General features: G+C 48.6%; 2 protein-coding genes across 2 annotated transcripts; both read left to right on the top strand.

Annotated features, from left to right (window-relative positions):
• The first annotated feature begins 243 nt into the window (after nt 1-243).
• On the top strand, nt 244-2,525 carry Hoxc5 (homeobox C5). Its single transcript, XM_032884343.1, has 2 exons — nt 244-771; nt 1,461-2,525. The coding sequence occupies exons 1-2, from the start codon at nt 318-320 to the stop codon at nt 1,673-1,675; spliced, it is 669 nt and encodes a 222-aa protein (XP_032740234.1). The 5' UTR covers nt 244-317; the 3' UTR covers nt 1,676-2,525.
• Nucleotides 2,526-20,092: 17,567 nt separating this feature from the next.
• Hoxc4 (homeobox C4) lies at nt 20,093-22,626 on the top strand. The gene is made up of 2 exons (XM_032884311.1): nt 20,093-20,958; nt 21,434-22,626. The coding sequence occupies exons 1-2, from the start codon at nt 20,520-20,522 to the stop codon at nt 21,787-21,789; spliced, it is 795 nt and encodes a 264-aa protein (XP_032740202.1). The 5' UTR covers nt 20,093-20,519; the 3' UTR covers nt 21,790-22,626.
• Nucleotides 22,627-22,837: the final 211 nt, after the last annotated feature.

The raw sequence follows: 22,837 nt of genomic DNA, 5'->3' as shown, positions 1-22,837 counted from the left end.
TTTCCTCCCCCTTGCTTCTCTTTCTCTTTCAGCTCCCCCCCCCCCGCCCCACGGCTTTGCCAACATATCAAGATGCGTTTCGCCGGCTTCCATCACTAACCTCCCGGAGGTCATCAAGCCAAATTTATGAGTGGCCGCTCCAGTCACGTGACTCTATTTAAGGCTCCCTTATTTGGGAAGAGCGCATAGGATAAAGAAAGAGATATCTCCACCTATAAATTGTGCACTTTGGAGAACAAAAACCCCCTCAACTTCAAAGAGTCACAAATCACCCTTAATCAAAAAGGGTGCAGAAATTTTTTTGGGCCCTCCCCGCCATGAGCTCCTACGTAGCCAATTCATTCTATAAGCAGAGCCCCAATATCCCTGCCTATAACATGCAAACTTGTGGGAACTATGGATCGGCCTCAGAGGTGCAGGCATCCAGGTACTGCTACGGCGGATTGGACTTAAGCATCACTTTCCCACCGCCTGCGCCTTCCAACTCTCTCCACGGGGTAGACATGGCTGCCAACCCCCGGGCTCACCCCGACCGCCCCGCCTGCAGCGCTGCGGCCGCTCCGGGACACGCTCTGGGCAGAGACGAAGCGGCTCCTCTGAACCCTGGGATGTACAGTCAGAAGGCGGCCCGCCCGGCGCTGGAGGAGCGAGCTAAGAGCAGTGGGGAGATCAAAGAGGAGCAGGCGCAGACAGGGCAGCCTGCCGGACTGAGCCAGCCACCGGCCCCGCCACAGATTTACCCGTGGATGACCAAACTGCACATGAGCCACGGTAAACTTTAGGACTTCATTTTGCGCGCTCGGGTCCGCCTGGGTTTTATAGGCCATGCGGGGCAAATAAAGAAAAAAAAACCTGCGGCCATAAATTTTACGATCCAGGCATCAATGGCTCGTAAAACTGTCCACTAAAAGGCTTAGAGGCTGTGTGCGCCCAAATTTACGACGACATAATTGGATCATAGGAACAAAACGTGTATAAAAGGCAATATTCAATTTTGGGGGGAGAGGGAGGGAGTTAAAAAAATAGAGGGATCTGAAGGGTGAGGAGCATGGGGCTCCAGAGTGGGGATCCCCCCGCGGCTCCCTCCCTCCCCTGCGGAGCCGGCTCGGCCAGTGCTCGCGGCTCCGGAGGATTCCAGCGACTCGGGAGGGGCGGGAGGGGGGTCCCCGGTGCTCGGATCTCGAGGGTGCTTATTGTTCGGTCCGAGCCTGGGTCTCCCTCTTCCCCCCATCCCCCCTCAGCCCCTCCGGCAGCAGAGTGAAGGCGGCGGTGGAAAGTTTCCTGCCCAGGCAGAGGCTCTTCTCCCGGGACTGGGCCTGTCCGCCTGCGGCCCTTCTGGCCTGTCCCACGGCGCTCACCTCCACTCCCTCCGACCACGGGTGGGGCCTGGGACTGGGGTGGGACGTTGGGGTGCTGCACGCTATTCACCCCTCCCTGGTTTTGGGGGATTTATGTTCCAGAGACGGATGGCAAGCGGTCCCGAACCAGTTACACGCGCTACCAGACCCTGGAACTCGAGAAAGAATTCCATTTTAACCGCTACCTCACTCGCCGCAGGCGCATAGAGATCGCCAACAACTTGTGTCTCAACGAGAGACAGATCAAGATCTGGTTCCAGAACCGCAGGATGAAGTGGAAGAAAGATTCCAAAATGAAGAGCAAAGAGGCTCTTTAGAGCAAGCAGGGAGCCCTCCTCAGAGAGCACCCTGGTCGGCTGTGGTCCCTGAGCCCTTCCTTTTCGGTTTTCCTCCTTCTAGATTTTGAGGCAAAGGCTAGAGCACTGGCTCCTGGCCTCCCAGACAAAAGCGCATTTCTTTGGCATTCCGAATCCCCATCGACCCAGGGTTCTGCAGGACCGCCTGCACTGCCTGTCTTGCCTCAGCTCAGCTGAGCACCCCAGGCCCGGGGCACATTCTTGTAGGGCGGGTATTGAATAAGCCTCAGTCTGGGTTGCCTCTCCCAGCTCTGAGCCCTAGCTCGGCTAACCTGAGTTAAGGTGAGACAGACTGTAACCCCTTCTCCCCGACCTCCACCTCACCCCCTTCTTTGTTCCTGCCTAGGCTGGCCAGGCTGCTGAAGGCTGGTTGTGCCAGGCAGAGCCTATGGCCAGAATCCGGGGTGCTTTCAACTAACCTTTATAACTTCTAAACTCGTCTTTGCTTATTAATGATTTGCATATGAAAGAGGGAGATAAGTGAAAGTGGGCCTGTAGCCCTGGAGGTTGTCCTATGCTCTCTAAACCTTCCAACCCCCTCCCCAAAGCCCGGGATCTTCCCTAGCCTGGCTTGCTGCATGCACTCTCAGGTTCACAGTCCCAGCCTGCTAGCTAGCTCAACTATTGGGGTCTCTTGCCTTTGGACCCTAGCAAGTGGTTCTTTGAAGCTTTTTGCTATCCTATGTATCTTGCTATGACTTTCTAACCTTCCTGCCCCCATTGCAGTTGCCCAACTATTTATTGACTCCAAGTCCTTCCTGAAACTATATTTTGTCATATCAAATAAAGCCAGAAAAAGAACAGGACTAAAGATTCAATGACTTCTATCTGTTTAGGGCATGCATTGAGTAGATGTGTGAAAATAGGCTCTGAGATGTATGGGGAGGCCCTGTCTCTAAGCCATCCCTTTAAAAAAATATTTTTAAGCACGTTTAGGATCAGCAAGGATAGGGAAAATCTGAGTGCCTTTTTGATTCATGGTTCCAAGAAGGGCCTCTGGGGTGAAGGGGAGTACACTGGAGAGCTCCTGTACTGTTGTACTGTCGTTTCCACATGATGTGGGGTGTACAAGGCACCCAGACTTTTCTATATCTTATTCTCATGTTGGCTAAAAAGACTTGAGGCTTCTAGACTTTCTGTAGTCTGTGCTTTATGTCAGAGCAAAGGAACTTGCGGCTCCACTGACTTAGATTCAGGCCCTTCTGGGTCTAGGTTATCCCTGGGGTTCTTTTCTGGACATGGAAGAACGGCTGGGTCCTCGGTCTTGGGCTATGTTTGATCTCAGAGGATTCTCAGCAATAGTAGGCACTACTTGGTAAAGGGGTTTGGGGGAAGAGGAGTTGACCTTGGTTTGAGATGTTCTTCAGCTTTCTAAGACATGGGATGGGGCAAGGGGGACTAGGGGGACACCGAATGCAACCTGCAGTATGTGCTTGCCTTAGAGAAAACATACAAACTGCTCCCTGTCTTCTAAGGTCTAAGCCAATGCAGGGCAGTTAACTGGAGTAAGAGCGGTGTAGACCAGGGCAGGATCCATGCCTGTTTGTCATCTATCACAGTCTCTGAGATTTTGTATAAATGGGGAGGGTGGCTGATAGGAGAGGGGACACAGCTAATTCACAGAGGGCGGGGGCTGGCCTAGGTCCATGCTCTTCTCAGCTCCACTCCAGGGTCCACGCGATGGAGGAGGGAGTACTTTACAGGAGAAACAAATGCGGTGTAGGTCCATAAAACTTTACTGCACTTCCTCTCCAGCTTCCCACAATGGGGTGATTTCCTGGAGCCAAGCCTAGGCCCCCCCACCCTGGAGGAGCGGGGATCTGAAGCCGGGCTAAAGGCTGCTCTACACTAGGACAGAAAGAGAACAGAGTAACTCTGAGGAGGGGGCAGGGAGATTTCTTTTTATGATTATTAATGTTTATGCTCTTTGGATTTATTGAAGGTCTGACTTCACTGCATCCCACTGTCTAAACAATTGTCTGTCACTTTTAGAAAACTCAAGAGCCTGTAGGAGGTCTCAGCACATGTTTGTCGAGCTACACCCATCACCACCCTTCCCTTTGCTCTGTGCTCAGGCAAGGTTAGAACACTGCTAAAGTCTCCCCTCAACTTGCACCCTGCAGGCATGCAGCCCAGCCTCAAGCAACCCCTCCTCTCTCTCTCTCTCCCTCTCTCTCTCTCTCTCTCTCTCTCTCTCTCTCTCTCTCTCTCTCTCTCCACACACACACACACACACACACACAGAGAGAGAGAGAGAGAGAGAGAGAGAGAGAGAGAGAGAGAGAGAGAGAATGTGTGGTTTTCTTCAGGGAGTTATTTTAATTTTTTCTACATGCTGCGTAAAACTATTGGGTGAGCATTGAAGCATGAAGAAGCACTGGCGGCTCGGATGGGTAGCAGTTAAATAAGGAAGAGGGTTATGGCGCCCACACTCACCGGTTCCAGCCTCCCAGACTTCAGGAGGACCTGTGCTTCCTCCCCAGGGGGAACACACCAGGGCTTGATGGGGAGGGAATAGGAGCGATATTGATCAGACCAGCCTGGCAAAGTTCACCATCACTCTAGAGTTCTTTGGCCCCTCTCTGCAGGCATGAACCTCTTTTTTTCCCTGGAGGAGCTAGCTGAAGAACTGTCTCAGCTTGCCCAAGCTTGAGGGGGTGGGACCGTGCCTCCAGCTCCCTGCCTTTCCATCTCAGGCTTGAGCCCTTGTCTAGCTACAGCTGCGGCAGGGCAGTTCCGCAGTTCCGCAGAGGCAACCAAGGCAGAAGACCTCCCAATTACTGGGGTGGGGGGTGGAGGCCTAGAAATTTACTTTCTCTCTGACCAGAAGCTTCTGCTTGGGGTCTATCCCACCAAGCTGCCACTGGACCAACTTTCAAGTTCCAGGCCTTAACATTACTCTGAGAGAGTAAATGAAGGGGATCCTGGGTCCCAAAAGGTGATGGTACAGCAGGAGCCCACTTCTCTCTTTTTTTTTTTCCTCTAGAACCCACCCACTCTGGCAGCAGGAAAGAAGGGGAAAAATCATGACTTACCTTCCCCGGGGAGTGGGAAGAGGGGACACGGCCCACTCTGAGCAATTAGAGGAGAAAAAAAATAGGAAGAAAAGTATCAACAGGACCTCGAAGGCATCGGGTCCATAGAGAAATAAGTAAATAAGTAAATAAATAAGGATTCACCTTCTCCCCCCTCCCCCCTTGCAAGGGGGTGTGGGGGAGGGGCAAAGGGGCAGCACAAGTGCTTTTTAGTGCAACTGAGCATTAGCGAAATAGGAAAGGCTTCTATGTGAATTTAGGAGTTTGAAACTTTTGGAGGTTATTTATGTGAATGGCCCGAAGGCAAGCCCGTGAGTGGCTCTTGGGGGACCACGTGATGTCATTAAACCAAGTTTTATGGTGTAGGGAGAGCTGACAAACCCACAATATATTTACATCATATATAATCTTAACTGTCCAGCCACACAGCTGCTGGTGAGGTTTAATGCTAGGACAGAGGGCCTGGCAGTTAGAGGGGACTACAGCGCTGGGGATGGTGGTGAGAGAGGTTACGTCTTCGCAAATGAATCCCAGGCGATCGCTGTAAGTTAATTCTCTGTCCCCTTTCTCTCTATCAGACCCTTCCTCTCATTTACCTAACTCCCTCCCTGACCTGAAAGAAGAAGATTCTCACTCATTAAGGGGGAAAAGAAAAAGGCCTCCCGAGACTTCCTCACGCCCGGGTGGGAGAAGGAGGAAAGATGCTGGGAAGTAGGAAGCTGGAGGACCTTGTTTCCCTAGATCAGCCCTCCCCTCTGTAGCCTTCATCCAGCCTAGCTGCTAGTCAGCTGGGCTAGAAAGAGGCCTTGCACTTTCAGAGTTGTGCAAGGTCTTCCTGCTACTCTGTGGATTGGGAAGAAAGACAAGCCAGAGCCAGAAACTTGGCTGTGGTTGTGGGGTTCTATAAACCCTAAATACGAATGCAAAATGCTTCTGGTGTCCACTGTTCCATACAGAGGCCAGTTCACCTCTTGGCCACTGGAAGAGTATGTGCAGAGTAGAAAGCTGGGGAAGGAAGACAGGGAAAGATAGCTTTGTGGTTTCTGAACCCACAGACTGATGCTTAGACTGATCTCAAAGGCCTGGGTGGGCAGCTATTTCAGCCTCCAAAGTCCAGGGCCTGAGGGTGCTTGGGGCCTTTAATGCTTATACCTTTTCCCACTGTTAGCTACTTAGTCCCTCCCTCAGCCCCAGGCTTGCCTAGGTAAAGCTAGGCCCTGGAAACCTAGAGGTCTCTGTTTGGTGTGCAGCAAAGGAGTGTTGGATTTCGGTAAGGACAGAGGCAACTTATTTGCTAGGCATTGGAAAGCCCCCTCCTACCTGTGGGTGGGAAGAGAAGGGGATGTGGCTCCCTAGGGCTGGAACTAGCAAGACCCATATTGTGCAAGTACCCTGGGGGGGGGGAGGACTCCCTTCAGTTTTATATCAAGGAGTAACAAAGGTAGCAAAAGGAAGAAGCATGTACCCATCACACCTGTAAGGTGTGCCTCCCAGGATGTCAGGGAAGCTAATCCAGAAAAGTGACTTGTGACTCAGGATACTCGTGCACTGCCTGGTGACAGGGAAGGTTTGTAAAGACTGGAAGCCAGGGCGTTTCAAAAGTGGAAAGGGGAGTAGGGGGAGCAGCCTTCCAGAAGAAAGGACTGCTTCTGCGTGAGAGGGGTCTGTGTGCACCTGCTCTGTGGAAAAATGCCATTGTAGGGGAAAGATGTCACACGGCTAGCATAACTCAGGGCACCCTGCTGCAAGCAGCACAGCAGAAATCAAGTAGAGGTTAACAATGGGGCAGATTTAGAGATTACAGAGGCCCTAAGGCAGGAGGAGGAGGTTAACCAAGCCCCCAACTTTACCACATCCCACTTGTGCTTAAACTCTCAAGCACTGAGAGCTCAGGTCTCAATGTGGGGGGCTCCTCTGATGCCCCCTCTCAGGACCCTGATCTTGCTTCCTCCACCCTCTTGCCCCAACTTTTATGTCTTGCTGAGAGTCTTAAATTGTCCAGGAGCCCATTCAAAAAGTTTCCTCCTCAGGCTGTTCACCTGCCAGTCTGTGATTTTGAGGGCATTGCTCTTGATCTTTTATCCCGACTTGTTCCTTCCTTCCCTCAGGCCTCCCCAGGGCCTCAGCAGAACTCAAGGGCCTTTAACCAGAATTTAGTCTGGGCCAGCGCTGCACTCCCTGGTAACACTCCAGTGCCCTTCCTGCCTCCTCAATCTCAGCCCTTTCTCTTTCTTTCTGAGTAGGGGAGGAAGTGAGGGTGTTTCTGCGTTTTGTGGATTTACACAGCATCTCTTGGGAGGCATTTGATACATCTCCACCCCTTTTTAATCTTCAGGCTCAAAAATTCCATTTCAATATCTTTCCTTCTTTCTTTAACAATAGTTCCCTTCTCCCTTCAGACGCTTTGTTTTGGTCAGGTCGATATAAACGCGTGCATATATGTGTGTGAATGTATGTATGTACGTATGCATATGTATGTATGTATATTTAATGTTTTGGCCAGTCTCACCTGGAAATACAAACACAAAAGGGAACTGAGATTCTTCGTTTTCCCACCCTCTTTTCTAATTTGAGATGGGGGGGGGATGGGTAAACAATCAAATGCCAAAGATGTCCCAGCCTACCCAGAAAGCTTTTAATTTTGTTCCTAGGTCTTTAACCCCAGAAGAAGCAAAACAACCAATCAGTAAAGTGTTTAGCGGAGTCACATGCCCCTATCAACCAATCAGCAAAAAAGTGAGTGCTTGGATCAGTGTCTGGATAGGCCTCTTCTATTCGGGTTTTTCCTCCCTCCTCAACACTGGATTAAGAACCTGGGTGGGCCCTAGTACAGACAGCAGCGGAAGAGCGCAAGGAGGAGCTATTCAAGTAGACTACAGTCCACGCCCTCAATTTTAGAAGCTGTTCTGAGGAGCGTTTTGCCCCCCTAGTTCCTAACAAAGTTTTTTGTGGTGTTAAGTCCCGGTTTTTCCGGGATCTGAAGTTGTCAGATGGAGGCAGCTTTTTTTGCTAGTGTGACCCCGTAGCTTCAGGAGGTGACTCTAAATTACGCTACAGAGCAAATACGGGTGGAACTGCAGCCCCGAATTAAAATTCTGAGTTGCTTCCCACCTTCCTGCCATTTTTACCTTTTGGAGTTTCATTCTTTTGCGATCCTTTTAGGGACAGGTAGGACAGTTAGAAGATTAAGTTTCTGGTAAGGCTCCAGGAGCAATTAGCTTTATCAGACTGCCTCAAGCACGGTTGGACAAGATAGTTAAAGTGGAGATGGCTTTTGAAAATTATGCTTGGTACCGCTAGTTTGTCAAATTACTTTAACACAGTTAAGGGGAGTCTTAAAAAAATGAGGGGACTCAAAGAATTTTCTGCCTCTGTATTCAACAGTTGATGGGTTTGCTTAAGACACTTTCCCTTCCTTTCTTTTAACAAGATATAATAAGATTGGTGAGTATAGCTCAGTGACAAAGCATGTGTACGGCACGCTCAAGACCCAGGTTCAAAATATGCATATATTAATACATATACTGGTAAATGTATATGTATAGTGATCCCGTGTTTATGCTGCCAGAAGACACAGTTTCCCGCTTTTTGACATTGTGTTTATGAGGATCAAACTAGAGTAAGCGGATCAGAATAACCTCTGATCAACAGCTCCAGATGCCATACCAAGTGTATACAAAGGAAATGCTGTGTTTGTAGGTATTTGGACACTGGTAATGTCGGCACTCTCTTCCTTTCTCCCCGCTTTTGCCAGGAGTTAGTTCCTAATGGAATTCTTCTGCATGCACGTCCATCTATGATCTTCTGTACTCCATGAACTAAAGGGTAGGCACTCTCCCTGGACCTTTGAAGCCTTTCTCTGCAGGTTTTATGGATAGGGTACAAGAATGAGGACTGCCTTGCCCCATCATCATCCGATTGTCTTCTGAGTGGGGCTGATTTGTGAATAATGCCATAGGTTGTAGGGGTAGGGTAAGAAGCCAGAAACAGGAGCCCTCTTCTAAAGCACAGGGCTCTGTTTGCCTCTTTCATGAACTAGCACTAAAACATGTTTCCTTTGTCTTGACCTTGTCTGAGGCCACCTTCAGTATGGTCCTGTCACACATGGCTTACCAGATCCCATCTTAGGTGAGGAAAGACAGCAGATCTGCTCTGTTCCCACAGGCCCAAGGGACAGAGATTTCCCACAGTGACCCATCCCCTCTTCGCACCAAGTATGCTGTCTTTCTGTTAGATGTTTTGGGTTGTTTTTGAAGGGGAAAATGCTGAAACATCTTTGTTCTAGTTCTGTGTCCTTTTCTTGGGAGGACAACACTGTCCTTCTGAGGCTCCTCCAAAGTGCAGCTGGAGCAACAGAGGCACTCAGAAAGTGAAAAGAAAATATGGAGTTACGATGCCAGGCTAGGGTTTTGGGGTTAGGGATCTAATAGAAGCTCTGACTGTTGGAAGGCTAAGATATCAAATCCCCTCCCCCCCTCCCACCTTTGTTGGGTCTTTTTAACCCCTAGTGGTGTGCTCCTTCTGATAAGATCTCTCTGAGTTGCTTTCATGGAGTTCTAGAAGTTCCCCCTAAATTACAGGTTGTGTGTGGGCCAAATACCATATTGATCGATACCTTTGTTCTTGAGTCTGACAGGATACTGGAACTCTTGTCCCTCTCCCACTCCTAAGGCTAAAGGAATGAAAAAATACGGACATTACTCTCTCTCTCTCTCTCTCTCTCTCTCTCTCTCTCTCTCTCTCTCTCTGTGTGTGTGTGTGTGTGTGTGTGTGTGTGTGTGTGTACCCAATGTGAAACTTGGGAATGTTGGTCAAGAACATTTGTTTAGTATCTTACTCAGCCTCTGATTCACCATCATTAGGAGCTATGGTGAGGTCATATAAAAGGTCATATACCTTACCCTGTAAGGTAGTGCAGGAAGGGGTTGGGATTTAGCTCAGTGGTAGAGCACTTGCCTAGGGGCAAGGCCCTGGGTTGAGGTCCCCAGCTCTGAAAAAAAAAAAAAAAAAAAAAAAAAAAAAAAAAAAAAGGTAGTGCAGGAAGGAGGCCTATCTCTCTAGTTCTACCTTGATCTGTAGTCATGGTAAAGTCATGAGGAAGATGGAGTGTGGAATGTGTAGGCTTACTTTCCTGGGATACATTTTCTTTTTCACTGTCGGTCAAAAGCAGGCTAGTTCTGCCTTCCAGGAATCCTGGCTTTCTCATATCCCTGAACAACATAAGGACCTAACACACAGAAGTATATGTATATACCTAAATTATGCTTTGATAGAGGTGAGAAGCTTGGGTAGACACAGTAAACCAGCCTCTAACCAATTTCCCAGTCTTCCCTCTTTCCATTAGCTCAGGACAGAAACCATTTGTCCTCCCCACCCCCACTCTTCCAGCCTTCAACCTTTGAGCTTCTTCTCCCACCTCTGAAAAACCTCAAACCTTGGAATAGCCCCTAATGTGTGGCAGCTATGCTCTTGATGACTCTCAGTATCCTGTTGTCCTAGATTGAGTTTTGAACTATGTGGAACTGGAGGGCCTAGGGGTGGGATGGGGGTTAAGACACCACATTCTTATACAATGAAATACCTTTGCCTTCTCCAGCCTCAAAAGTCTCTTTGCTCAGATATTAAGGGAAATTTTTTTAAATGAAATACTTGTTTAAGTTGTAAAAAGTCAACTTTCTAGTTGGAAAACTGTCTTTCTCTCTTTAACTCTGTCTCTGTCAGTCTCTCCTCTCTCTCTCTCTCTCTCTCTCTCTCTCTCTCTCTCTCTGTGTGTGTGTGTGTGAGAGAGAGAGAGAGACAGAGAGACAGAGAGACAGAGAGACAGAGAGAGACAGAGAGAGTAATAAGGGGTCAGATCCTTCAGATCAGATTGTGTTCCTGTGGAGGATGGGGGTGGCTAAGGTTTTATTGAGGGAGCTTTTCCTGTCGTGAGTAGAGATGGGTCATAAACACCTAAGGAGGCTGTTTTGATCTGGTGAGTCCTCAGGAAGTAGCATCTAAGGTTTTGCTTTGTAAATCACTCTGCTCCCAGGCTAGCTGATAGATTGGACTGCACTTCCCCAAGCCCACCTAAGACCTCTCCTTACCTCTCTTCTTCAGTAAACCAAAGAAGAAAAATAAAAGGACTTTCAGAGTCCCCCAAATCCTCCGCAGTAAGAAAGGGGCCAGTTAGTGACTTCCCCTTGCCCCCAAGACACTCAAAGTTCCAGCTGTAAAAATCAAACCCTTCATTTTCCTTTCCCTCACGCAAGTCAGACTCCTTAATCTCCAGGAACTAATTTTGAAGACAAACAGCTCCAGAGCCTGAAAGGTAGAGATCCCATGACTCCTGCATCTCTCAGCTGTCTCTTTGTACCCTTTCCCAAGAAACAAACCCCTTCTTGACAAGGCGTATAAGAGACAGAAAGTACAGGAGTGAGGCATATAGAGAACTCACCTGGTACTATAACAATGGTGAGAACTGCTAGCTGTGACTGAAAAGGCTGTGTGGAAAGTCCACAGCCTTCAAACAGATCTCCCTACCAAACTGAATACATTTTGCCTTAATGGTTCTATTTTGAAATGATGATTAATGAGCCTTCAGGTACCAAACCACTTCAGTCCCACAGTTCTCTTCCCATCCTGAGGTGTGGGTCTACTGAGCTAAAGAAAAGGAACAGACCTCCACCTCCCTCTAAGTCTGGGCAATATATTTTTTTCTTTAAGACTCTGTGGCCTTGACTGTCCTGGAATTTGCTCTGCAGACGAGGCTGACCCTGAGCAAGTGCTGGGATTAAAGGTGTTCACCAGCACACTGAGCTTCAAGCAACATCTTATCTGGACAACTTTTAGAGTTTCAGGCATCCACTGCCAGTGAGATGCCCTTACACATAGAAAACAAAGCCACAAATTACATAAATTCCTGGAGTCTTTCAATACTGCAAAGTTAGTTTGTCCTCATCCACTTTTCAGAAAAGACACCCATAAGCAGCAGAAAAACCCCCTCATTCTCAGAACAGATACACTGCAATACCCACATCATGTCTTTCTTCATAGAGAGCAGAGTACTTCTATAGCACACATGAAAATTCTCTTCTAGACTCTTCTGTGTCTCTATCATGATGTATGCTTCATATCCTTCTCTGTTCCACATTTATATGCAGATTTATAGATCTTTAGATTTATAGACCTGCAGTGAACTTAACAGTCCTCTGTCAGATTCTTGTGTGCATATGACCAAACTTTCTCAATAATTGTTGGATGTATGTGTTCGTACAGCTGTGTCTAAACATCTAAGTGAATATTTGGAGTTTTCCCTCCTTAGTTAGAAAGAGCTGTGCACGCATGACTCGGTTTCTATTTTGAAAATTTTATTTAGATTTATTCAAGGTTCTTAGCCCACAAAATACTACACATTGAAGCTATGTCTGTGGAATTGTTTATAGGTCATTTCAGTTTCTCTGTAACTTAGAGTATTTGAGCATCTGTTTAGAGATAGTTCCCACAACGTATCTGGGTCTAGGGGCATAGAGTTTCCCTAATTTTTTCTTTAAGTCTTTCTGCAGTTGTCTGCTCCCCCAACACTTTCTGACCCATAAAGGTATTTGGTGAATGGGGATAGGGGCCAGTGCCAATTAAATGAGTTGCCTATTAAAGCGAGTTGTTTTATCCACCTCCAAGATTATCTCCAACTCTGGTCCAGCTGATTTATGTGGATTCTGAAAACCTTCCATGGGGATCATAGCCTTCTTCCAGGCTGTAGCTGGGATCCGAGGCCCAGTTCCAGCTTCCCAATTTCGATACCACTCAAGACAGCTACTAAAATGAAAAGAAAGCCACTGCAGAGGCCCTGCACATGGGGGTGAAAGATGGTTAGGTACACACACACACACACACACACACACACACACACACACACACACACACAGAGGATTTTTGAAACTAGGATGAAAATATGTTTAAATCCTAAATATTTTTGTAGGTGCCCAAATGATGCCAGGGGCCATTGTATCACCCTAAGCTCCCCTCCCGCGTTGTTCTCCAGTGCCCAGGGCCCAATTAAGCTGGTCGCCTGCTCGCAGCAGCCGAGCTCTTATCGGCGGGATTGATGCCGCCTCAGCTCCTGTATATCATTTCCAAGATTTTTTCTGTCCAACTCCACGACTGCGTTGGCTTCTGCGGCTTTGACTAATGATTGCTACAGATGCCCACGTCTCCAGAATCCTAATAGCCAGGCAGACTGACTCTTATTTACCCGGCGACTGTGCAGAAGGGATTTGGGAGGGAGGAATTGGGGCACCGTAGGTCAGGGGGCAGGGAAGAGGTTGTGGCCAACCCGAGCTTCGCTGAACTTCCGCATGAGAGAAGCGTCCCGACCCCTCCTCTCTCTGTGGAAAAACTGCACAGTATCATAAAAAAAAAAAAAAAAAAGCTACTAGTGACTCATCAATGAATGAACACAGCGATGGGAGAGGAAGCAGAGAAGTGTTTATTAATCGTAAATAAAGAGATGGAGCAGAAGCCCAGCAGTTGGGGAAAAGGATGAAAGTTTTTTCTTTACCGATGGGGAAAAGGGAGCAAGAGGTCGGCCGGTTTTTTCTCCGGAGAGGCTGAGTTCTAGACTCTAATCCTCCACTTCCACCCTACCCTAACCCACTCCTCTCAAATCTGACGCGTCTGCCCTTTCCCCTTCCTCGCCTCACCTGCAGCTTTTGAATGGAGTGGGCTGGACCGCAGGGTCCCCCGGACCGAAGCCACCTGGAAAGGCTGCCGTCTGCTGCTGGGGCGGCCAAGTTGAGGGGCCTCCTGGCAGTGGGGTAACAATCCGACCCTATCGCCTGATGCTTGTTGGGGTCCGCAGCAAGGACCTCAGGGCCTGTGATCCAAAGGGCGGTAGAACTCGTAGAATTGTGGCCAGGGTTGCTAGTTAGCCAGTGCCAAGCCCAGGTGTTCACCAGGCAAAAAGCTGCGAGTCCGAGCCCGCGTCCTGCCTCCTTTGGTCTCAGGCTTTCTCGCACTTTCTTGGGAACAAATAGAAACACAAACCCGCGGATCCCAGCTCCCAGGCCAGGCGCCAGGGGACAGCTCAAACTGGGAGGCTCGCATCATCAAGTGACTCCGAGGCGGGTGGGCAGGATCATATTGTCGCAGCCTCAGCGCGCCCAGGACTGTGTGGATTAGCCATTTCTTTGGAGTGTAAGGCGAGGCGGCCTAGGGACCTCGAAAGGCGCCGGCAGCCGACACGTCTCGGGAGAACTCGGGAAAACAAAAAGGGAGCCGAAAGATTTAAACACTCGGAGACAGAGGCATCCCGAAGAAGCCCTAGAGAAAATCAATCACGTAATTAGAACAGGGAGGGGTGAGGTTGCGGTGGGGGGGGGTTGTCCGAGGTTCTGTGGCCTAAGTGTTGGGGACCCGAGGTGGCGAGCATGCGGGTGTGACTGGCCTGTCCGCCGGGCGCGCCTAGCCGCTGCGGGAAGTTCAGAACTCCTTGCTGTTGTTTCCCGCTGGGTTAGGCAGTGGGAATCCTCCCAGGCTTATCTGGAGGCTGCCACAGCCCTTTCCCCAGCTTCCCAGGTTTTAAGCTGTTAAGAAACTCATTAGCAGTTGAGGCTTCTCCCTGATCCCACTGGTAACACGGATCTGCTCAAGCAAGTTTGACAGAGAACCCGGGTAGCACCTAAATCCTCTGGGATTAAGACAATGCGGGAGAGATAGCACCCCAGTTTTTTTTTTTTAGGCACTTACTCATCCCTTTCGCCTTGTTACACCAACCCAAGATCCAAGGCATACCTTTTGGATGACTCCGGTGATTAGACTGAGGCTTGGAAGGAGGCCACAGGGCTTATTACAGGGGAGATTTTGGGCTGAGCAAACTGGGCCCCTTTGACCAGGGTAAGCGAAGGAAAAGGCACCTAGAGGAGAGAATGAGGCGCTGGGAGCTCCATTCTGTAAAAAGAAGATGCAGTTATTATCGAGGTTAATAATGGCAATGATCTGCTCTGGCTGGGTCAAGGACCGCAGAACCGTGCAGTCCCTTCTCACAGAGGATCTCTAGGGATTTCAAGGAAAGAATAAAATGAAGACCTACCCTATCTTACTGTGACCTTTCTTCTCCCTCCTCTAGAGCACTCCAGAAAGAAAGGAAATCTTACAGTCTTCACCCTCTCATCCCCCCTCTCTCCAGCTCACTGGCTGTCTTGTCTTAGTTAGGTCTTGGGGGTGCACCCTTCTTGTGAAGGAGCAGAGTTCTTTGAGTACCTAACCAAGTTCACAGGAGTCCTACTGTGACCCTAAAGGAGACCCAGGAATCCCTTACCCCTCATAAAATATTCTCTCTATACTTAGTCCTTGACTGTCTTCTTGGCCTTTGGTGCCTACTCTCTCTTGTGACTGGAAATTCTGAGGCCAGGAACACATTAGAGCACCTTGAAACACCCTGTGAACCCTCAAAAAGAGTTTTCAGTTTCCTCAACTGTAGGTGCCAAGGAGCCCTCTCTAACCTATGGCCAACCTAATCCTTAGATTTTGTTTTCAAGACATATTTAGTCTCCTTTGAAAGTTCTAATAACAAAAAGTTCAGGTTTCAAACCTCCAACAGATTAGCAAGCTTCTTCCTAATCTGTGGGTCAGAGTTTACAACAGTATTCATAAGTAAGGGTTGCATCAGAGAGAAAGGGATACCTCAACACAAGTCTTAATAGGAGATATAATCCAGCAGCTTTGAAGGGGGGGGTGACCCTAGATGGGATGAACAGAGGGTGGGGGGAACCCAGCCTCTAACTAACAATTTCTCCAGCATAAAAATGAAGCATCAAATTCGTTAGCCCAGGGCCTTCATTTTTCCCCTTCCACATTATAACTAGTTATTGAACTCGCTGGAAGATCTAAAGGCCATTTGCGAAGAGACAAATTTCAATGGAGTTTCCCCATCAATAACCCCATGGCAGTGACCTATTGGAACAAGTCAAACACCCGAGGTGAAATGCAGGTCACTCTGTCTAACCAATATTAAAATGCGGCCACTTTTTAAAAAGCCACTTTAAACGAGATTTGAGGAAAATTGAATTCCAAGGAAGGCAAGGCGGGGGAGATCTGCAAGAGGACTTTGGCTATGGTCTCCGAACAAACAAGAGAAATTCATCTTTAATATTTTAAAGGGAACAAATTAACATTCTGTGATTTTTTCTTTTTTCTTTTTCTTTTTCTTTTTCTGAGACTATCAGCAGCTCCAGGAGGGTGAAAGAGGTTGAGTATTTTCTAGTGACACATCCAGGTTATTAAAATCATTTTAGACCAATTCATTACTTTTACTGACAAGAGATTTAAGAAAAAAATCAATTAAGCATTTGCATATTCTTTTGCATACATTAGTCCTGCCTGCTGGCATTAGGGAAGGACAAAAACATACATATACTCATGACACACAGAGAGATACACAAAGGGAAAAATTGGTGTAAGAATCTTGTTTTAGTTTGGGGTTTTCAAGTTGCCTGGGGGAGAAAAAAAAATCAAGTTGAAATGAATTGCCTGATTGCATACCATCTAAAAGTCAATTTATTTGAGGAAAAGGAAAGAAGCGTGCTGTAATTTGTAATCCCTAAAACAATACAAAGCACATACATTAAAAAGAAAAAAAGAAAAACAGCCTAAGCCCTGTACTTCAGAGAGTGGGAGTGGCCTTTATTTTCCTTCTTTTTACTGTCTACATCCTGAATTGTTTTTATTTTATTTTATTTTTTCGTTCCTCAGAAAATCCAGGGAGTATAAGGTGGGATTTTACTTCGGCACAGAATCTGTGGAGCTGCCTGCCGAGGTACCTCAGCCAGCATCTTGTTACTGGGGAGGGGAGGAATATGGGTTAGCCAACGGTCAGTATGGTAATCCAGGCACAATAAGGCCTCTCACAACAATGGACACATATTTTTCTTCAGTGGTGTCAGAAGGGAAGCGCTTTGTACTGAAACATGTTTCCGAAAGAGAAACCAGATCGAGATTTAGAAAGAGGATGGGGTGTGGGGCAGCATGCGGAGAGCGTTTGGATGCTGGCAAGATGTGGTCAGAAAACATAAAGAATAAAACTGGGACCAAGGGAAGTGAGGGCAGAGCCTTTGGGCTGGTGAGGCAGGAGGCAGGAGAGGGAAGCACAAAGGAAACCAAAGGATACACTGATTCATCACTGGGGAGGGCCTCTTTAGTACCCCCTCCTTCATCAGTTAAGCCCCTGCTAAGTACAAGAATCTTCTACAGGAAAGATTTCCTTGTTTGTAACAATGTTCAGGTAAACACGTTGTATGGGTCTGTGTGGTGAGGTATTTAACCCATGTGATAAGCAACTTCCTTTTCCTAAGCTACAGGATCCCCCAAAGAGTTTTTGTTTGTTCTTTGGTTTTATTTTTATTATTGTTATAAAGGATGTAGATGAGAGTAGACACATTTGGGGGATTTCGTAGATTTTTACTTTCTTGGTACTCATGCTGAATTAGCTGTGTAAACCTGGAATAGGAACTCCATTTATTAATGGCTGCACAAAAGGCATTTAATATTTTAACAAATATTAATAGCATTACGGATATGTATTTGTTAATCATAATAACCAAAGACAAACTTGGCATTCAGTTTGAGGCATCTGAACCTGTGTGTATTAATTTAAACTTGCCCAAAGAGAGTTTCCTGGACTCACCTGCAGGAGCTAAGAAGTCTAGGAGGTATAGGGGCAGGTACCACTTTGGATAGTGTCTTGGGAAGGTTACCTTAGTAAATTCGAGGCTAGAACTGAAGAAAAGAAGGTTGAAGTGGGAGGCAGGGATGGTAGGAATGAGGCTGGGAAAGGGAGAGGCAAGCAGACAGCTCACCTTTGCAGGAGGGGAAGAGAATATTCCCAGATGGGGCAGAGTGAGGCAGCACAGCCAGGTACAGGCCTAGAAAGGAGATCAAGTTGAAGGCTGAAGGAGCTCTACTTTTTCTCAGTCTTCCTACCCCTGTTCTCTGGGGCTTTGGAGGGCCATGTGAGATAAGTGGGGGCAGTTGCTTAGGCCTCTCTAGAATGGGATTCAGCAATAGCTTTCCTTTATCTACCTCCAGCAACTTGTAGTTCACCCCTCCACCAACAGCAACTGAGGGGGATGGGGGTGGGGAGAAACAGAGACATGAGAGACAGAGAGACAGAGATGACAGAGACAGAGAGACAGGCAGACAGAAACACACACAGAGACAGAGAGACAGAGACAGAGAGACAGAGACAGACAGAGACAGAGACAGAATAAAATTTAAAGTCTGCCACCAACAATATTGTATCTGCATTCCCCTCACTCACAGCCTTGAGCTCCTCTTCCAAGCACACAGCGGTCCTCACACTCAGGCTCAGGTCCAAAGGAACAAGGATTCTTCAAAAGCTCTGGAAGTTTGGGAGTCTCCTGTAAGAGATGTTTGACCACCGGGGAATTCCTGTTCCCTCCCCATCTGGTGGAGGTGGGGGGTGGTGCTGTCTCTTAGGAAGAGGGTATCTAGGACTTTGAAGCACCAAGTCACGGGGGCCAAGCCACGGTGAGCCCGGGCTGGGGCTGGGGCCCTAAGTATTGAAGCTGGGAAAGCAGCCAGAGGCACAGGCCCAATCTGTGTCTTTGGGCTTTACTGTGGTTCCCTCCTATTATAGCCCTCAAAGTGAACCCCAATTTGGAAGAGGGGACCCTCTCCCACATCCCAAAGGTGGCGGGAAGAATGTTGGGAATCTTCTATTTTCAGTATCTCCCTAACGGGGCTTTTTTTCCCCTCCTTCTTCCCCCTCCTCATTCCCTTAATTGCAGATGTTCTAATTAAACCCTCAAATAGTTGTTATGCTGTTTTAAAAGGTACTTATTCAAGTGTCAACCAGGCTGGGCTGGGAGGAGGCAGCATAGGGCGGCGAATTAAAGGTAGATTGACTAATCACGGCGGCGATCATAATAATAAAATCAGAGGGAAAAAAATCACATTACGACTTTTCGTGGAAAGGAGGGAGCAGGCAGCCAGCGGCCGCCAGCCCTGTGCCGCCGACACAAAGAGTGCGGGCGATTCCGCGAGACTGATTTATGACGTTTTACAGCCCTATAAAAGCTGTAGCGACGAGGCAAGCGCTCCTACCACCGCTGGCAGATTTAGTCTAATAAATAAAACATAAACAGTTAACTTTATGTGTCACTTTTATTGTTATCAAGTAAAATATAGCCGAGCCCCGGCAAGCTATGATTTTAAACTATAATTGTTATCAAGTACAACAAGGGGACCTGGCTCCCACCCTGGGCTTTCCCCTCTGCTGCCCCCCCCAACTCTGAGTTATAGAAGATCAGTTAATTGGAGTCTGATGACGAGGCCACCCCTAGCTGAGGAACCAGCGGCTGGAAAAATAGTCCTTCCTTGCCCCTTCTCTCTTCCCTAACTCTGCCACCTCCCATGAGTATATTCTATGTGTGGGTGGCAGAGGGAGGGAGGGCAAGAATAGGCCGGAGACCCCTGCCCTGCCTCCAAAGCTTAGGTACCTCACCTCTTCGTTTTGGAAGGCAGCCTGGAGCTGGCTCAGGGGAATATGTGTTTACATGTAAACACACGTGTTACACAGAGGCTCTGCCCACACAGGCCTCCCTCGAGGGTAAGACATGGAGGGAAAACTCTCAGGACCTTGGGTCAGGGCACTGACTCCTGGCAGATGTCTTATCTCTCTTATCTCTCTTCTCTCATCTTCTCTCTTCCTCTTCTTTCTTCTTCTCTCGTTTCTTCTTTCCTCCTCTTCTCTCTCTTCTCTCTCTCTCTCTCTCTCTCTCTCTCTCTCTCTCTCTCTCTCTCTCTCTCTCTCTCTCTCTCTCTCTCTCTCTCTCTCTCTCTCGCTGCTCGGAGCCAGTCTGGCAGGTGCTGTGAGGTCAGCAGGCCAGGGATCAGGAATCATACATGAGCCATTAGTAGATCTCCTCTGCTTTGGGGCCTGGGCCGGGAAGGACAGTGGGTAGCAGGGGTGTCAAGGTTTCTGAAATCTGCTTTTGCCAACCACTTCCTGTCTTTCTTCAGAGGGGGCTCAAGCCCTAGACTTCCAGAAATGACGTCAGGATCATTTGCATCCAGCTGCCTCAACCTGCCTAGTACTGCTGGGACCCTGTCTCCAAGGCCCCTTGGCCAAGAGGGTTGGGTGAGTGTGTATGGTAGAGGGGAAATGGGCTTCAGGATCCTTGGATGGGGTAGGGCAGCTCAGGCTCTCCAGCCTTCTAAGCTCAGCCTGGGCCCCTCCCCATCCAACCTCCACTGAAACCCTCATTGAACTTCCTCTTCCTGCGAAAGAGGGGCGCTGCCCTATGACCTACACAGACTGCAACAAGATTTCCATAATGGAGACCACTGGAAAGGCACTGGAGCCGAGGCCCACCGGGTCCACTGAAGGCCGGAGAGGAGACTCTGGGTGGGGGCTGAATCACAGCCTACCAACAGCCCCCAATGCCCAGACATTGGAGTCGAGCTGGGAGCCACCTATCTTCTGCAAGGGAGGATTGTCAGTCTGGTGGGGTGTGCAATGGTGAGCACCCCAGCTTCTGCCAGCCATCCCCCCACCCCACCCCCTCAGCAGCAGCAGCACCACACACACAAAAAATTGGATACATTTTGAATAAAGCGATTCGGTTCCTTATCCGGGGACTGAGTTGCTCGGTGTGATTGGCCGGCGGAGTCACATGGTGAAAGTAACTTTACAGGGTCGCTAGCTAGTAGGAGGGCTTTATGGAGCAGAAAAACGACAAAGCGAGAAAAATTATTTTCCACTCCAGAAATTAATGATCATGAGCTCGTATTTGATGGACTCTAACTACATCGATCCGAAATTTCCTCCATGCGAAGAATATTCGCAAAATAGCTACATCCCTGAACACAGTCCGGAATATTACGGCCGGACCAGGGAATCGGGATTCCAGCATCACCACCAGGAGCTGTACCCACCACCGCCTCCGCGCCCTAGCTACCCTGAGCGTCAGTATAGCTGCACCAGTCTCCAGGGGCCCGGCAATTCGCGAGCCCACGGGCCGGCCCAGGCGGGCCACCACCACCCTGAGAAATCGCAGCCGCTCTGCGAGCCGGCGCCTCTCTCAGGCGCCTCTGCCTCCCCGTCCCCAGCCCCGCCAGCCTGCAGCCAGCCAGCCCCTGACCATCCCTCCAGCGCCGCCAGCAAGCAGCCCATAGTCTACCCTTGGATGAAAAAAATTCACGTTAGCACGGGTAGGCAACTTTGCTTTTTGCCCCCCTCCCTTTCCCGGCGCTCCCCACCCTCCCTGGCCCCCTCTGGCCCCGTCCTCCTTTCTCTCCTTCCCCCTCTCTCTCCAGGAGCGACTCTGGGTTAGCACAATTGAACTGGATTTACGAGCGAGAATGGGTAATTACATCCCCCATAAATTTTATGGCTTAGCTACTCTGGGCAGTCCGAGCCATGTGCTACGATCTGTTATGTATGTGTGAAAACTATGCTCGCTTTCTAAGGGCGCATAAATAATTCAGTGTCGTTACAATGAGGATTCCCCTCTTATTACACTACAAAGTCTCTAGCTTCCTTCAACTTCTTTATAACCCATTTAGCTTGATGACTTTATTTCCACCACTCCCTCCTGTTCCTCAAAGCTGAGGATGGGGTGAGGGTGGGGGCAGGGAGACTGCTGCCTCTGAACCCCACTATTTGCTTCCCCTCCCCCTCCCCCAGTGAACCCCAATTATAACGGAGGGGAGCCCAAGCGCTCGAGGACAGCCTACACCCGGCAGCAGGTCCTGGAATTAGAGAAAGAGTTTCATTACAACCGCTACCTGACCCGAAGGAGAAGGATCGAGATCGCCCACTCGCTGTGCCTCTCTGAGAGGCAGATCAAAATCTGGTTCCAAAACCGTCGCATGAAATGGAAGAAGGACCACCGACTCCCCAACACCAAAGTGAGGTCAGCGCCCCCGGCCGGCGCTGCACCCAGCACCCTCTCGGCAGCCACCCCCGGCACTTCTGAAGACCACTCCCAGAGCGCCACGCCGCCGGAGCAGCAACGGGCAGAGGACATCACCAGGTTATAAGACATAACTTACACCCCTGCCCCCACCCTGTGCTCCGTGCCCCCTCACACACAAATTGACTCTTATTTATAGAATTTAATATATATATATTTTTGGTTCTTTTTTTCTCTCTCTTCCTCCTGTCTCCTCCCTTGTCAGTTCCAAACAGACAAAACAGATAAACAAACAAGCCCCTTGCCCTTTTCCCTTTGCTGTTAAGGACCCCTTTAAGCATGTGGTGTTGTCTTAGCATGGTACCTGCTGGGTTTTATTTTTTGTTGTTTTGTTTTGTTTTGCTTTGCTTTGCTTTTAAGGCCATTGGGGGGTATTTATTTTTTAAGGAAAAAAAAGCTGCAAAAATTATATATTGCAAGGTGTGATGGTCTGGTTTGGGTGAATTTCAGGGGAAATGAGGAACAGAAAAAGGAAAGGGAGATTTGTAAGTGGATTCTCATCCTCTCTCCTCCTCACCCCCCCTCCCTTTCCTTAGGCCTTTTGCATTGAAAATGCACCAGGGGAGGTTAGTGAGGGGGGGAGTCATTTTAAGGAGAACAAAGCTATGAAGTTCTTTTGTATTCTTGTGGGGGGGTGGGAGGAGGGGGGAGGACAGCAAACAAAGCTAAATGCATCTGGAGAGCCTCTGGGAGCTGTTCAGTTTGAGGAGCCAAAAGAAAATAAAAATGAACTTTCAGTTCAGAGAGGCAGTCTATAGGTAGATGCTCCCCTACCCCCATCGTGGTTATTGTGTTTTTGGACTGAATTTACTTGATTATTGTAAAACTTGCAATAAAGAATTTTAGTGTTGATGTGAAATGCCCCCGTGATCAATAATAAACCAGTGGCTGTGAATTAGTTTTACGTCAATGTCTGATGGTTTCTTTTTAATCCCCCTCCTTCTGGCCTGGTGACACCTCACCTTAGTTGCCTAAGTTTACACTGAACAAACACACAAAGGTTAACACTTGACTTCAGGTGTTCAGTGCCTATTGAAAGAGAGTCTGGGGTAAGGGATGTGGCAGACTGTGGAGGATGCAAATGTCCTATCTCTGACTTCTCAGGGAAATCAGAC

Source organism: Rattus rattus, chromosome 1 (genome assembly GCF_011064425.1).
Source record: "Rattus rattus isolate New Zealand chromosome 1, Rrattus_CSIRO_v1, whole genome shotgun sequence".
In the NCBI taxonomy this organism is placed as follows: Eukaryota; Metazoa; Chordata; class Mammalia; order Rodentia; family Muridae; genus Rattus; species Rattus rattus.
Note: the sequence above shows the minus strand (reverse complement) of the source record. Positions and strands in the feature narration are given on the sequence as shown.

What these genes read in the sequence shown, in the direction of transcription:
- Hoxc4 (XM_032884311.1), top strand. Translation starts at nt 20,520, where the DNA reads ATGATCATGAGCTCGTATTTGATGGACTCTAACTACATCGATCCGAAA. An exon ending in AAAAATTCACGTTAGCACGG is followed by an intron (nt 20,959 to 21,433) that starts GTAGGCAACTTT and finishes CCCCTCCCCCAG; the next exon opens with TGAACCCCAATTATAACGGA.
- Hoxc5 (XM_032884343.1), top strand. Translation starts at nt 318, where the DNA reads ATGAGCTCCTACGTAGCCAATTCATTCTATAAGCAGAGCCCCAATATC. An exon ending in CAAACTGCACATGAGCCACG is followed by an intron (nt 772 to 1,460) that starts GTAAACTTTAGG and finishes TTTATGTTCCAG; the next exon opens with AGACGGATGGCAAGCGGTCC.